At 35.7% G+C, this 17,325-nt stretch overlaps 1 protein-coding gene across 2 annotated transcripts in view; it reads right to left on the bottom strand.

The window, feature by feature from the left end:
• The window catches only part of LOC145979493 (alpha-tocopherol transfer protein-like), a 73,531-nt gene extending 57,552 nt beyond the window's left edge, over positions 1-15,979 (bottom strand). The window contains exons 1-3 of one of the 2 annotated variants that reach the window (XM_083112423.1): positions 15,835-15,979; positions 12,277-12,452; positions 9,945-10,104 (exon numbers count right to left, since the gene is read on the bottom strand). In XM_083112423.1, the coding sequence (XP_082968549.1) occupies positions 9,945-10,104; positions 12,277-12,418 (302 nt within the window). In that variant the 5' untranslated portion in view covers positions 12,419-12,452; positions 15,835-15,979. Of the gene's footprint in view, positions 1-9,944; positions 10,105-12,276; positions 12,453-13,648; positions 13,770-15,834 lie in introns of those variants that run through there. The other variant, XM_083112424.1, reaches the window with a different exon arrangement.
• Between the last annotated feature and the right edge of the window lie 1,346 nt (positions 15,980-17,325).

Genomic DNA, 17,325 nt, shown 5'->3' with positions numbered 1-17,325 from the left:
TCCCGATTAGCCTTACTGTGCATAAAGTGGACTTAAAACACCAAATCAATCAATCAACATCTCCAAATTATGTCAACGTTGTTTAGTGTCATACCAGTGGCTAGCATGTGGAGGATTGTATGAAAGTTCGGTCACCAACTCGTTCTCTTTAAATACATTTCTTAACTTTAAAGTTAAAAGCGATTTTTCAATATACGTAAATAGGTTCTTTGGCATGCCATGTTAGTTGGCCAATACTATCCATTGCCTAGTGCTTCTAATGCATATTCCCATTTTAACACCATCTTTCGAGAGAGCAACTCTTCTTTCGTCTTCATGTTAACTGGACATTATCTATTGCCTAGTGTTGTCCATTAGCCTATTCTAATACTGCATTACGAAGAGCACCTAAGTTGAAGATTAATATCTTTCGTATTTCCGAAATTACAAGGACGCAAAATGTGAGATAATGAGCATTTTTTTTTCAACATTTTGTTATCTTTAAATCGCAATATTTCGGCAATCAGGGCCTCTTTAGAAGTGATTCAGACGGCGTTGAAAAGGTCTTGAGGGCTAATTGACACGAGATATTACGTGCCTATGTCCCGTTAAAAAATAACTGAAGGTATCGCAAATAAATTTTTCGTACCCATTTTCTCAAAAGTGGATATTTTAATTATTTCCAAAAACCATGTTTGTCATACAAACAATATTACTTAGTAACTTACAAAATTGAATAAAGAGTAGTCAATAGGATCCGGAGTTATATTAGATTTAGGTTACGTAACACATTATAAAATGTTTTGATAAACCAACTCCAATAATTAAAAAGTAAAAGTCTGACACAAATGAAATTCAATATTGTTTTAATTAACATACATGATGCTGATGTATACATTCCCAGCTATTAGAAATAGAGGATGATACAAATGCCCGGTCCGATAGGCAACTCCAAGGGCCTTCCGGATGGCTCAGTGAACTCATCTCGCCTTGTAATAAAGAGGTCTCGGGTTTGACCTTTAGATTACCAAGCCCTTTTGTCATGTCAGCACGCTGTGACCGGGCCAATTTTGAGCAAAATGCAGAGTTTCATTTAGATGACTGTAGATCGGAGGCTAATTGCCCTAGACAGACGAATGAGGTACCGTTATAAGGGGAATGAACCATAGATTCGGATTACATACATTTTATGCACATTGAATGTAAATATGGATGCGGGCGGAGGGGAGGAACCAGAGAATTCCAAAATTTCTAAAAGAAAATGCCCCTCCCTGGACAACAAAGTACAGGTCATTGTCAAAATACACATGGAAATGATCGCAGTCATGTGAGATATGAAAATGTTACTTAGTACCCCTCAATTAAAAAAATTACAGCAATTTAGAAAAAAATCACGTGGGTGGCTTTATATTTACTATCCCGGCCATCTTAGCAGCACTTGGGGCTGTGGGGAGCTTGGCTGGGGGATTAGCTGCTATAGCAAAAACAGTAATAGATGCCAAGAAGAATAGGGCAGAATTAGATGAATTGAAGCGCCATAATCTGGCCATGGAGAAACAAGGCAAAGGTGTTAAGAGAGCCATGAATAAGTTTAAAAAAAACAAGAGACGCTTACAAACCAAGATATTGAAGCTTTAATCAAGCCACTGGGCATCAAAAATTTTAGAGGTGTGTACATGTCTGATTCTTTACCAGAACAACCACTCAACAAAGAGTGTGGCATAGTTAATTTGGATAAGTACAAAAATCAGGGCACTCACTGGATCTGCTATCTTAAATATTTAAAAGATGAGGCATTTGTGTTTGATTCATTTGGAGTTGTTCCACCTGAAAATTTAGTAAAATATCTAAAATCAACTAATCTTTATTACAATAATGCCCGTGTTCAAAACTTCAAAGATGTTAATTGTGGACATCTGTGTTTATCTGTTCTTAGATATATGTCTCAAATAAATAAACCATCAATTGAAAATTTTCAAAAAGCCCTGTGGTATCTGAAGCATCATGGGAGTATTCCATCTCACCAGCCAAAATTCAATATTGAAACTTAGATTACATGATGATATAGTGTATCACAAAACAATAGCTCTCAGAGCATTTTATGGCATGTACTTGATCCCTAATATTACACACCACAACAACAAGATTGCAGTTGGGGATCAAAACATTGTCATCACTCCAGGGCAATATAATCTATCTACTCTAAATGCTCAGTTACCAAGAGGTATAGTGTTAACTCAAAATTCTGTCACTCACAGAGTAGAGATTGTGTCTGCTACAGAAACAGTGGATCTGGGTACTATAGGAGAATTATTAGGATTTGGGAACAACACAAAACTTGAACCAGCCATCAAACACACTGCTATTAATATACCTAAATTCTTAGCCATAGAGACTCTAAATATTCACTGTAATGTGGCCGAGGGTATGATCACCAAACCGAATGGCATAGACACACACAAACAACCTGGGATCATTGCAACATTCAAACCTAACTCTGAATTCATGGAGCCCATCATCTACACTCCATCACCAACATTATATTTTCCTGTGTGCCATAATAGAATAGATTACATTGAGTTGATGGTCACTAATGAAAAAGAATAATTAGTTGATTTTGCTGGAGCCACAACAACTGCTATCATAGAGATTAATATTTAAATAAAAATACATTTAAAAAAAAGGAAAATATTGAGAGTTATGAGCTACAATCATTCCCCCCAAACAGGAGGACCTTTGCAAATTTCAATCAACCCAACACAGAGATTGAGGTTGATCTTGATGTAGGGGATGGCTTTATACACCCCCACAGAGCAGATCTATACATCAAATTTGATGTTGTAAAGCTCGATGGTACAGATTATCCGGCAAATTCAAATATAAATTGGTAGACAATTTTGTGCCACATCTGTTCTCTGAAATTGAGATCAGAAAACATGGTGTTGTTATAAACAGAGTGGATTACCCTGGTATTACCTCTACAGCTTTGGCCACACTAAAATTATCCAAGACCGAGGCATCATAATACAAGATAGGTGGATTTGAGGCTGGTGATAAAATTATATCTAAGAATCACACAGTATTGTTACCTATGCGCCTGTTGCCAGGATTCTTCTCAGATTACAAAGATATTATGTGGAAGGGTGGTTTAAGAATTACATTTAGAAGAGCTGCCAATGATAATAATGCTTTGATGAGGTACAGTACATTAAATTCTACTGGGGAAGCTCTGTCTAATACCCTACCTGATGAGGGCAAGTGCCTTATTCAGACTATGGAGCTAAGAATCCCGGTTGTTGAATATGAGGCCAGTTATGCTCTTAAATACAAAGCAGATATCCTAAAAAATCCACAGGTGCCTTTACAATTTTATACATATCAATTTGTGCAGAAGCCTGCCACCGGTAGCTATTATGAATTTGATGCTACAAACTCATTCTCCAGTATACAATATGACATGCCAGATTTTGTGGTGGTACTGTTTCAGACTGGAAGAAACAATAATCAGGAAAAAAATTCAAGTAAATTTGATAGCTGCAACATCAAGAACATATATCTTAAAAATGGCAGAAATGAGGTGTTCCCTAGAGAAAATTATAATTTAGACATGTCCAAGGATGATTTTCTTAAATTATATGAAGCATTTACAGCATACAAAAGGGTCACTACTGGCAATACAGACATGTATTACACACCAGATGAATTTAAAACACAGAGACCCATGTTTGTCATCAACACTTCAAAAAGAAAACAAGTTGTGGTTAATGACAGGACAAACATTAAAATTATCTGTGAATTCCATGATACACTCCCTGATGACACCATATGTAGTGTTATTCTTATAGGTGAAAAATCATATGTTTATGATGTAAGAAATGAGAGAGTCACAGAGCAATTCTAGAAAGTCTCTGCATATTACCGGACCGGAAGTAAATATAAGTGGGTGTGGGTGGGTGAGGACAACAATCTCACAGATTCAGCCTTTGCACACATGGGCAAATCTGTCTGTTGAGGGTTCTTCATTTGTACACTAGGGCTCAAGATTCTTTAGATTTAAATGTGTGCACACTTGGCCGATTGATTCATATAGACATCTTGACATTGTTTTAAGTGTAGCCAAATCTGGCTGTTTAATCATATGAGCTCTTCATTTGTACACTGTGTGATTCTTCATTTGTACACTAGGATTAAGAATTCTTGGGATTAAGAGCATATCACACTTGAACAATTGGGGCATATGGGCATCTTGGCATAGTTTTAAGTGTAGCCAAATCGGGCATATGGCTCTTTCATTTGTATGATTTTGTGCTAATAATACCACAAAACACACTACTAATAGGCAATTCCATTGTTAGTGTACATAGCGAGAAATGGAACGAGGGAAAATTATTCGAAATGGATGAGTTTCAATCTAAAGTGATTGAATATTCAATGTACCGTGTACCGTTCAGGAACCTCATTGGTAGCAGAAAATGTCACATGCTTGACCCGAAATGCTGTATGGCATCACAACACCGTACAGTATTAGGAATCTAAGAATTGATGACAATAATTTCAGGCAACAAAACATATTTGTGTGGCATGTGGCGTGGTACAGTAAGATGCACGTATAGTAGCCTGATTTCATTTATGCGTTCTTAGCATTTTTCAGTGGACTGAGGAGGAGAGCGATGTGCATGTAACGTTTTCACATTTTTACTTGTTCATCGAGCAGCTGTGTAACATTGACAAACAAAGACGTCTCCAATGCTGCGAAAAATATGGGAAATGGCTGACGGAAGTAAGATGGACTTTAAAATTATTATTTTTTATTATTCTCACAAGAACTATGTGTACGTTCATGGATTTGTAAACAAGCAGAATTTCCTTTTCTGGGAAAGGAAAGGCCAGTCGATCATTGACTGATTCGACATCAAATAACCCAGACAAATTTCAAATTTTTTCTTCTCTACATCTCATAGTTACTGAGAAACTTGAGGCTAAATTTTCAGAATTTTCCACGGATTGGTCATTGCCAAAACCATGATAGTTGCCTGCAGTGATTAAAAAAAATATGTCTCAAAATCAAATCAATGTATCACTTTGAATTTTTTTTCCTAAATTTCATATATATATATGTATATTCCATTTTAAAAGTTGTTAGCAATATTCCTTTGCACTGAGAGGCAGAAAAATTATTGCATTTTTAATAATGTTTCTCTTTTGTGTCAAAGTCTAACGTTACTAAAATTGCATTATCACTAAAAGACACTGCAGTTTTCAGGTCATTTTTTTTAAAAAAATGAAGACTAACGTATATTCTACAAAAGGCTATAAAATAAAATTATCGGCTTTCTCACTGTTTCTATTAATAAATCTTCATTAAACAAATGTTATGTACATTCATGTGGTTTATTCCATGTCAAATCATTACCAAAAAAAATGAACTTTTCAACCCGATCATTTCAGATTTCCATGACATTATCGAATGGTAGAAGACATGAAGTAATGTACATGTGTAAAATTTTAGCTCTCAGCGATACACGGTATTCATACAGCAGGGTTGCCAATCTTATAACTAGCGCTAGGATTTTTAGGACTTATGATATTTTTTTGATAAGGGTGATGTGTTCTCTAAATATGCATAAAAATTCATACTGTGAAGAAACAAACTGATTTAAGGTGCTTTTTAAGGGCATATTTTGGCATATTTGGCAATTTCTACCTGATAAAGCATATTTTGATGTGTTTTTTTTTTGGTCATATTCAGCATATATTCGCCTTTTCAAAAAATATACAATCATTTTGCAAGTGTGTTCGTTCTTACTCCCATTTTCAGTCGAGTTTTTTCTTTTTTGGACTCCAGTAAGATATTTTTCATTTTTAATTGAAAATTTACAGAAGGTATCCATTGTGCATTTTAATTCATCAGGGCCCATAAAGTGAACTAAAATTAGCATGTAAATAAAATATTTCAGGAGAAGTTAGTTAGTGATGTTTGAAACAGTCTAGTTATAAGGGAATATTTTCCAAATTATAGTGCATATTTTGTTAAATTTTAGGTCATAAGAGCATATTTTCTTTTGCATATTTTTTTTTATTTTTAGGTCATAAATGTCCTAGCCCTACTTATAACAAATGTAAAATTGATGTGCCTTCAAGGTCATATAAGACAATTCATAACTTTGTTTCCAATTATGGTATAACTTTCAACTTGTGCTTGTTTTAAAGCTAAGGGGGCATAGTTTTCATTAAGAAATATAATTATATGACAATATCAAAATTTTCAGTTCAAGTTCACGTGATGTGACTTTTGACCTTGCATATATAAACATATGAATGTTGAAGTTTGTAGGGAACAAAGTATGTTACACAGTTAAATGCAAACTCTGTTTGGTGAAAGTTTAATTTTGGGATGACTTTGTAAACAGGAATATAGAATAATCTGAAAGCAGTATGCCTTATTCATTGAAGAAACTTCTATTCGCGATTACAATTACCACCTGAGCGCTAGTGTTGCTTCCAATATGACCGCTCTACGTAGCATAGATCTTTGTTTACATTCAGTAGTACTAGTAGTAGTAGTCCTTGCGTAATAGCAGCGTGTTGTTATTGCTGGTATGGAAGAAACGTTTAAATTACGCGTTATATTTAAATATTGAGAATGCGATGTGAATTCCAGGGACTATAACGAAGGTGAAGCTGGAAGGTGAAGCATTTAATTATGATAATAGAAATAACACGGGAAACGCACACGAAACTAATGTATACGCACTGGTTATTTTAATGCGGTGCTGTTTCATCTGCACTGCACCTCCGTTGTAACTGCCTAACTGGGGCTCTCAGAAATGATTTGAAAATGAAGCAATTCACCTGTATCGCAAAGCTTAGGAGGAAATAAATGAAAACATGCTGCTGCAGGTTTTTTCCCCAAAGAGGCAGGCTGGTTTATTAACAACACCGGGTAATGATAATAATAATAACAATAACAACAATTTCATTGACGCTATTTTCAATCTTTTGTGAAAATTGACATACTGAATCAAACAGCAACATTAGCATGTCAATTATGTTTTTCTGACTTACCTTTATGATTAGGGACATTAATTAATACTCAAACTATTTTCATCTTTGCACTTAATCGACTTGAACCTGTTTCAAATTACATACATAATACATTGTTTTTGAAAAAAATGTTATATTCATAAAGAACAATTTAAAACTTACTTTCATGGCAATAAAATCATCTTCCGGAAAGATTATTTCGGAAAATAGAGTGAACAGACTCGTACATTCTTCGTAATTTCCTTGCCGCATTTCAGTTATGCCAATCTTGTCAATCAGTTCTGTTTTCCCTGATTTATTTAACATTTCATTTTGTTGATTTCACGGGGTGGAAAACACATGTAAGCTTTTCACTTGTCCTGAACCACAAAACGATTTAGAGAAAACAACTGAACAGTATACGCTACTTTTTCGCATGTTTCCCATGCTTTGAATGGCTTCAACACGGCGAAGCGCAACGGGGTATCCTACGTGGAGTGGTTCCTGATAATCTCACCAGATGGCATATCGGATAATTTTAATCGCGAATACCCGTCGAAGTAAAAGGGATTTGTGCACCTAGCCTTCAAAAGGAAGATGCTGCTTTGTAAGAGAAAGATTGAAATCTGGTAACGGGACTGGAATCTGAAAATAAATCCCGAGAAATCTGTTGTTATGAGGTTTACCCTCAAATCCAATTTTACAGCACCATCCTATAGATTATGCAACAGAATTATCCCGTTCGTACAACAGCACAAAGATCTTGGAGTCATTTTCGACAGCAAACTCACTTTCAGCCGCCATGTAGATTACACAACTTCCAGACCCATGAAAACCCTTGGGCTAATTTACAGATTTACAGATTTCACACATGTTTCTGCCCTCAAAACCTACTTTACAATGTGCGTTGTAACTATTCTTGAATATGGTTGCTGTATTTGGTCAATGGCCTGTGATAGCAATATAAAGAGAACAAACAAAGTGGTAAATTACTTCATCAAAATAGTTGAACCTAGATGTCCAACCCTTGCAAACTTTTCCAAACATGAAATTCTATCCACTCTTCAAATTCACGATCATTCAATTCGCCGTTAAGTTTCAGATCCAACATTTCTTTTCAGAATCATGAATGGACATCTTTTCACTAACGAACTCTTGCCACATCTTCACATCCGGATCCCACGTACCAACAGCAAATGCAACAAGTTCTTTTACACAAAACCCTCAAGGCTATCTCTAGAACAATGGTCACTTCTCTATAGGCTACAAACAAGGCACAATACATTAAATGTTCCTCCAGGCTTCCATCTATCTAAGCAGGCTTTCAGAAAGACGTGCATCAAGCAGCTGAAGGGTAATTAATAATGTTTGTGTATGTCTGCGTGCTTCTCATTTGTTAATTTCTATTTTTCTCTCTGTTGTTTATATCCTGATATAAAATAAATTCTCTCTGTATTCAGGATTTCTCAAATAAATAAAAAAAAAATAAAGATGAAAGCATTGGTGACTGGCTTCGCACGTTGAGAAAATTGTTTGAAGGAAGAGACCTACAATTAAATGCAAGTAAATGAAGAAATTCAACCATTGCTGTATCTGTATGCCAATTTTTAACATATATTATCCACGTAAACTAAAATTGCTGACCAAGGCAGTTTATTAAAAATTGAAAAAAAAAACTTTACACGTAACGTTTCAACACTATATAAGTGTCTTCCTTAGACGTGGAACTAAACTAAAATGATGGAATACACAACCAGAAAGTATTTATACAAATAGCAGGGTGGAACTTTAGTTTATTTAGTATAAGATCAAGGCTTAATTGTGTTACCATCTACTATGCGTCAGATCTTACTGTCTGTATTTATCCTTTATTCTGATGAATTAGTAATCGCTGAATGAATTGACACAAGATAATAAACATTAAAAAGTTGTAAGCCACCTGCATCAATTACGCACATTATATTCGTATTTTCATTACCTGTATGTCTATCAACAGTGAAGAAACACATGAATAGATTTTCTGTTATTTTTCGGTAGTCCTGTGAATTATTCTATTATAATTTCGGACCGAAGGCACGTACAGATTTTCGAAGCGAAGGTGAGCCACGACAGCATAAGGTTTGAAAACCTCTGCGCTAGACAATGAATAAAATTACAATTAAAGAAATTGTTCACCTCAAAAAGCACCAAATTGTTAAAATAGGTACATGCAGTAGGAGAACTACACAATGGACAATGTCAAGTGAATATTGAATGCAACTGAAGAACACTAAAATTCAATAATTATTAAAATGATTTTTCACATCTTGCGCAAGAATTCACTCTCTCAGAATACATTTAGAAGAAGAGCGTGATTAAACTTAGTAAAAACTTTAATCAATTATGATCTTTAAATATTGCACCAATGTTGGTCCTACTTACATCCTCAAATTCGGATCTCCAAATATAATTTATGATTGAGAGAAAATTTAAAACAGATTTCCGTTCAGCGTTTTTGTAGTTTACTTAAGCGGGGTATTTTTGAGGACGTGGTAATATTGAATTTAATGAATGTAAAAAATTATACCATATGCTTCTAAATTTGAATATGTCGTTTCCTAGACCTATCCTTGTCAAAATTGACCATTTATCAGTTCATTTCAGACTCATGTTAATAATGCCACGAGAACTAGTTCACAGTTCGACTTTCCCATCATTAGGAAGCTATTATCATTGTGTGATGTGCGTAGTGGCACAATGTGATTTGAAGCGAGTAATGCAAATATATTGCTATGTTTATTGCATGAACATTTTGATCGTTGAGTTGTATAATTTGGAACAAGAATGTCAATATTCCGAAATATTCAACAGATGGAAAATATTCTCGTAAGGTTAGTGTGAGTGTTGTTTAAAGAACTGAAGTTAAACATAAAATAACATATACTGCCTGCAGTAATACTCACTGATGTTCCATTGAGAATTTGACTTCAGGTAAGAGTGGATCGAGATTCTGGCTAAACTCTGGCAGGATTCCCCTGTAAGTGAAGAACTTGTCCAGCTTAGTCTTCGTGGCCTCTAAACTGTACTTTCGACCACGTAAGAAATTTAGCAGCATGGTGTTATCTGAAAATAGGAACATCAATATTGGAAACATATTATTAATTTCCGCTACTTTAAGGGGAGCAATTTATGCACCTAAGAGATTCCCTGAGACGATTTGATATTAAATATATCTTCACCGTGTCGCAACAGGCCGTGAGAGCCAGGGCGCAGATACCTGTCGACTACCGGTCTCACTCCAACCTGCCGAGTTGGCAGATCATACATCCAGTCACGTGCTGACGTGTGGTGAGTGCTAGAGATAGTAGGGTACCTTTCTTTGAACTGAGCATTGAAGTGACATTATTCTTCTCAACGTCAAACATATTTACTAAATAGATTTATTTAGCTTGAAAAGTACTGCCAATGAAAACGGAATAGATAATGTCTATGTAATTATTGTAGCTAAGAAGAAACATATCCTAAGTTAATTTGTACAATGAAGTAAATATATCTAAATGTGAAATGAATTTATTGTTTTCCAACATAATCTGTATTTTTAAGCCTTAGAAATTACAATGAGAACATGCGTCTTCACAGTTTATACTTACATGTAGAAGAAGGATTATTTTTCGCTCAAGGAAACAATTGCCTTTTGTCTAATACAGCATTTTTTCCGTAACTCGAGGAAATATTAAAATTTTGTTTTAAGTTAACTTTATCCTACAGATAGGCTATTCGGAACTTGACCAGCAGTTTAAAATCCTCAATTACAAGGCGACGATGTAACCACTACGACATCAGGAAGGCATGAAGGAACTACCAAAGGTAGTGGAGTTGACAACAATACAATCATTAAAATATTACAGATATAAATAATATTTTAGCATGCATTTGTTGAGTTTTACGATACCGTCTTATTTTCGGATTTTTTTAACATCGATATTATTGCATCCTCCCTTAAGAGAGTATCTCAGAAAATAGATGCACGTTGTTCTCTTAAGAAGAATTGCAATAAAATATTGTAATGAACGTACGCTTGAAATCGTTAATAGAATATCTTTACTTTAAAGAAACGTAACACCGTACTTCCAGTCAGAGAACACGAAGTGCATCAAAGCGAATTTGATGCACTCTTAGTGCATCAAATAACACATCTAAACGTGTAATCTTATTTTATTGGAAATTGTCTCCCGGTTTGATGGACGTCTACTTCATCAAATGGAATATCGACTGTGGAGTGTGTCTTTTGATGCACCTTAGTGTGTCACTTGCCCGTCCGATGGGCTTTTATGCATCTAAATGCATATTTTTCAACTTATACATTTGTATGCATAATGCATACGAAGCAATTCTTCGGTGATTTTATTTACCTTATACAGAAAACAAATTTTGATCTTACAAAAATATGAAAGTCATTTTGAATTCATCAGCTCCCAAATTGATCGAAGTAAAAAAATATAAAGTACCAAGAACAAAAGTATATGTATTTTGAGTAACTAAATTATATTTCCTAACTTAAATATCAACATTGGTGCCACTCGTGCAAGTAGAAGCCACTAAAAATGCATTTTTGATGCATTGTTTCGGCACTGTAAATAAATTGAACTCTTTGATCAACCACAGCATTGTAAGGGTGTGAGCAGGATGTTTTCCTGGGGGAAAGGGGAGGGGTCACACCTTGCCCTCAGTCATATAAACTTAAAATTTCAGTTTTATATTGATCTGGGAGGACACGTTCCGGTACTCTTGAAATTGGTTTGTTCTTGCATTCATCATGAAAACTACTCAAAATATTCTAGCATGTTCACAAATAAAAAGGTGACAGAAAAAAAAGGTGCTGGTTATTATTATTATAATTATTATTATTATACAAATCATAAAATTGAAATTATATTCAAAATACTTTGGAGTTTTTAACAAGTTCAGACTAAACTAAAAAACTTTCAAGAGATACCTTGAGTCTCATCTTTAGGAATTGAACTTAAGCTGTTATATCATGTGAACTATTGATTTCTGGAGAATAGTCCACGATTTTAGAACCTCCCTTCAGTCTCCATCCGCTGGAACGCCAGATCACCAGCGTAGAATTTCTCTCAGGTTTCTGATCAAGTTTCGTCAAGCTAAGGTATCTCCTCATACACGAAAAGCTTGGATTTTCCCAAGAATTCAATTGGTCTGGAACACCTGCAATATTTAATGCTGGGAAAGATTGAACTTGTACTTTAAAAGTTATGCAATTGAGTCGTTACTCACCAACGTCGTGTGGCAAGTGAGGCTGCTTCCTCAGCCACTCCTTCAGGTGCTCCAAGTCTTTCTGAATCTGCTCAGCGTCTTCGTCGTTGAAAAGGCTTCGAAGTTTCTCCTCCTCTTCCTTAGTTCGTTCTGCATGAAACATTTTTCCCGCTTTGCGTAATGCAGAGGGAATCTCTCTGGAAATATAAATATAGTCGAAATATACAACGTTACGACAGACAATTTTATGCCAATTCTTTATGTAGCAAAATTTACAGTCATCGTATATATGTAAGATCACCATCAACAGATTTCTAGGTGGTAAAAAAAGAGGAATTTAGGACTTTATAAACTCCATTTCAGGGCTTTTAGCTGCTTATAATAAATTAATACCTGTAATTATTAATTAAAAATAACAATGAAATAACTAGTTCAGGTACAATTTGTATACAAAGAGGTGCAATCTTACATGTAATTTCATTATAGACAAGATACAGTTTGTCCAATACAACATCTTTCATCATATTTCAAAATACTGCATATGCTTTTCAATGTTCTCCATAGTGCATTTTTCCAGTCGTCCGTTAGTATGCATTTTTACAGTTATGGGCACTTCTGGATTGTAAGAATTTCATTAACTTTCAATGTGATCGTTACAACCCAGATGTGTCCATGGAGAAACTTCTCAACTGCTGCTGATTCCTAAGACCAGTTTGGAGCTCCCTGAGGAGTAGTAATAAGGTCATCGTAACGAATAGGTCGTAGGTTCGATATCAGAGGCACATAGTGGTTCGGCCCCACTCTAAACTGTGGGTACAGTCCCGATTAGCCTTTATGTGCATAAATTGGTCTTAAAACAACAATGCAATCAATTCAATTCAAACAATTCAATTAAGGGTTGTTCATAATAAAGGTTATTTTAAAAGTTACGTCAAAGGTTTAAAATGTGTTTTTTTAGGTCAGAATATAGCTTTTAGGGCATTTATAGCTATTTATAGCTCACACAGAATTTCCGTAGAGGAGGTGCTGTGTACATGAAACGTAAATATCTCTAAATAGGATAAGTCTAGGATGTAGCAAAACAAATAGGTATGGGTCTTGAAATCCGTTCTCTAATCTACACTGTTTAGAAAATTTACACATGTCCAATGTGAAATTTTACTTCTAATATTTACGTTAATTGATTCATTTTTACTTAAATGCAAGGAACAGAAAATTAAATATTATGATTTACGTGACTTTTTCCGAAAGACTAGAATTATCACCTCAGCTCTACTTACAATCGTCGACTCAGTGAATAGTGAGTAAATATTACATTCCATTATAAGATGCTTTTCGCGTTGTTATTCAATAAGATTTTAAAAATATAGTTTTACGTTCTTAATACAATTGCCTGCATAATAAAAACTTTGTTAAATATCAGTAACGGCTAGAGATCCTCATGCATCTTTCCACTCTTTCACTCGATTAAAAATCTCGATTCGATTACATCACTGTTTCAGACTTCACGTTCTGTGTGACATCTCAAGAAACTGCACAGAATGATTTGGGCTTTTAACTGACGTGATATTCTACTGATTTGTCTGTCCGGTTGAACTCTATCAAGATATGAATCCACAGTGTAATTAGTTATTATTACCTTGAAAAAAGGAAAGAGCAGTAGTCAACAATGACATTGAGGAACACCTGGCTGAACAATAACAAGATCAGTAGACAACATGCGCATTTAGCAACCTTAGTCGACATGGGAAATGAACAACAATGTCTGAACAATGATACCATCAGTAGTCGATATTGGCATTGAGCTGCATGTATCTGAACAATGATTAGGTTTTGATTTCTATAATTTTTCTTTATTATTTTACTTCGCTTTTTGTGCCACTTGTAGCTAATTTGAGAAGATGGGAATGAGTGATGATACGATTAAATTAATGAATGGACACTCGCATACATCCGTGCCCAGGTCAGGATTCGAACCCGTGTAGCGGTACGAGAGTGACCAAAAGTACCACACCTTGTAGTGTGAAAAGTTAATTGCTGACCAGGAAGGAAGTAAACAAACTCGTGGCAAGGGTATATATGTAAGGAAAACAACTTATGCTGGGTCAAATGCTTAAATTTACACATATAATAACATGAAGTACTTAAGATTAATACTAGGGGTCCCGGGTTAGATACCCGGTGGAGGCACATAGTGGTTCGGATCCCACTTGAAACGTCCCGATTAGCCTTAGTGTGCATAAAGTGGACTTAAAACAATAAATCGATCAATCATTAAGATTAATACATAAATATTGCCCGTGTGTTTACCATAATAAATATCACCGTTAGTCAATGGACACGAGATTTGTGTAAGATAATAACCAAAAATGTTAATACAATAATGACAAGTGCAATTATCTCGTCAATCAACCATTGTTTAAATTTTTCAAAAAATGCAGGGCAATATTTAACAATAGAGGGACCAATGCCCAGAGGGTAAACTTTATGTAAATATGTGTGTATGTGGGGCGTGCGTATATACACAATTTGTATATATATAATGTACAGTGTGGCCAGAAAGTCCCTTTACACCCGAACTAAATGCGTGTAACAATTTAAGATGGTAAGACATTTAAGATTTTTACCTTGGCCGCCTCGAAGCACGGACCTTACAACAATAGACAATGCCCTGTGGGGTATCATCAAATCACACGTCAGGAAGAAGCGGTACGTGGACAATGATGCTCTGCGGGCAAGTGTGCTTGAAGCCTTCCAGCTTGTGACGCTTCAGCTGCTAAAGCGGAATAGTAAGAGGACATGGAGGCATATCAAGCTGTGCAGGGATCATGGAGGTGCACATACGGATGTTTTGGACAACCAACTGTCAATATTATTCACGTAGGGATGAAATAAGTGGAGGTGTAAAGGGATTTTCTGGCCACCCTCTACATAAGTCTTGAGGAATTTGGGGGGGGGGGGGGCAGAATTTGTATTTCCCCCTAAGTCGGTGCCTATGTTTGCCCCCTTCCTAATCACAGGGTCTGTGCACGCCTGTGTTCCCAATCTAACTTTGTCATGTCAATGCGACACCTACATTTCGTCCATTTCTTCACTCCCGCAAGTTTGGTATGAAAGCTAGCACCACGAACAAAATCCTACACCCTTTCTTCATTGACCGGCTTCCTTGACGGAGTGATCAGCACCCTACAAAGCCACAGGTCCCGGGTTTGAATCCTGGCCTGTCGCGTGTTCATGGGTGTTCTTGGTGAGTGTCTCTTTTGTTTCATCAAAACATTGCTCATCCTCAACTTCACGATTAGCCAAAAGTGGGAGAAAAGGAGTAAAATAAACCAAATCAATCATTCATCTACATCCCCGAGTAAAACATCAACCGATCCTAGCAGAATACAAACAAAGTGTCAGACGACCGTCAAATTATCCGTTTTAGCATTGCAAGATGATAATAGGCAAGAAAATGCAAACTTGATGAAGACAAAGTTAACATAGAATTACTTTAATTTTCTCATTTAGAAATTAATTTGTTCTTAAATATTACTGTTTTACAAGACAATATCTACATACAGGAAAAAAAGCTACCTGATTGGGAACCTGTAGTAAAAATCAAGAAGATAGACACTTCCAGCACGTTCTCTGGTTACTACTGACGACTGGTTCTTGGAACACACTCAAGAAACCAACCTCTTTAGCATCGGATTTCACGATAGGCACCGCACACGCAAGGACAATTTGAATGCCAAACGGCAAGAAGTTTAGTGTAATGGAAGGTCATGGAATTGTGTCACCGAAAGCAGTCAACGTTCGAGGTCAGTGCAGTGGCTTGTGTGTTACGCAATTTTCACACTTGAAAAGAAGAAAAAGGTTTCATCGTTTCTCCACATCAAGGGATTGTTCGCCGTCTACTCACTGTGGCCATTATTCACCTAGAGGTTAGAAACTGTTCTAGAATGTGACTGAATAAACTCTCTGCATGATCTCCGTCATCATACTTTGTCTAGAAATTATATATGTACTAGCTCACTACCCAGATTTGCCCAGGTATATATTTATCCCATTCTTGTATTAGACAGGAAAATAATGAATTCTAACTATAGTGTAAAATGTAACTAATTTTAAATGTGATCGTGAATGTCACCAATTAGCTTAGCTACTCCGAAAACTATGAATTCGATACTAATCTATGCACGGCCATCTTTAATAGAGGCCGGAGCTTTCAATTTGGCAACCCTGTAAACCGTGACATCAGCCGGCTCATGTTTCTCGGAATAAACATTACAGAATGAACGTCCAAATGTAAAAAAATAATAATGTTATGTAGCCTATTCATCCCGTAATAACTTCCTTCGCTCAAATTGTATTTGCTAGTTTATTGAACGTTATTTTTCCTAAGTAAAGCAATATGTTATTTATTTATTTATTTATTGATAGAGCTCAACAGACTGAGCCCAATTGTAGTGCTCTAATTACATAATATTACTACAATAGATTCAGTGTTCCAGTAATAGTATTTTTAAAATTGGATAAACTCATTGAAAATATCAATTGTGTTATTTACACATGAAATTGTGTTGAAAGATTTGCACGCTCTCCACACCGGAGAGGCAGAAAGAATTGACGTTTTCGCTCTCTGGCAATGAAAAATCTTTTGCTTGGGACGTGCTTTGGAGCTGGGAACATTAAATGATACGGCTGATAATAAGTTGGAATCGTCTATTATACCGTTAATTACTTTATACAGAAAGAGCAGATAATTTACTTGTCGTCGGAGTCCTAGTTTGCTGAAGTTGGTCTCTGAGACTATATTATCGTATGAATCGAATGTTGGATATTCTCCACAGGCTTTGAATTTGAGATATCTAAGAACTTGGACTGAATACGTTCTAGTCTATGAATTAAGTCTATTTGAATGGGATTCCAGATTACTGACGCATATTCTAGTTTTGACCGTATGGGGGAATAGTAAAGTATTTTCACTGGTTCTATTTTCGTGAAGTCGTGGCTTGACTGGGTTATAAAACCTAAGTTTCTGAAAGCGTCGTTAGTAACAGTTTCAATATGCTTATTAATTTT

The sequence above is a fragment of the Lepisma saccharinum genome, chromosome 26, assembly GCF_977018435.1.
Source record: "Lepisma saccharinum chromosome 26, izLepSacc3.1, whole genome shotgun sequence".
In the NCBI taxonomy this organism is placed as follows: Eukaryota; Metazoa; Arthropoda; class Insecta; order Zygentoma; family Lepismatidae; genus Lepisma; species Lepisma saccharinum.
Note: the sequence above shows the minus strand (reverse complement) of the source record. Positions and strands in the feature narration are given on the sequence as shown.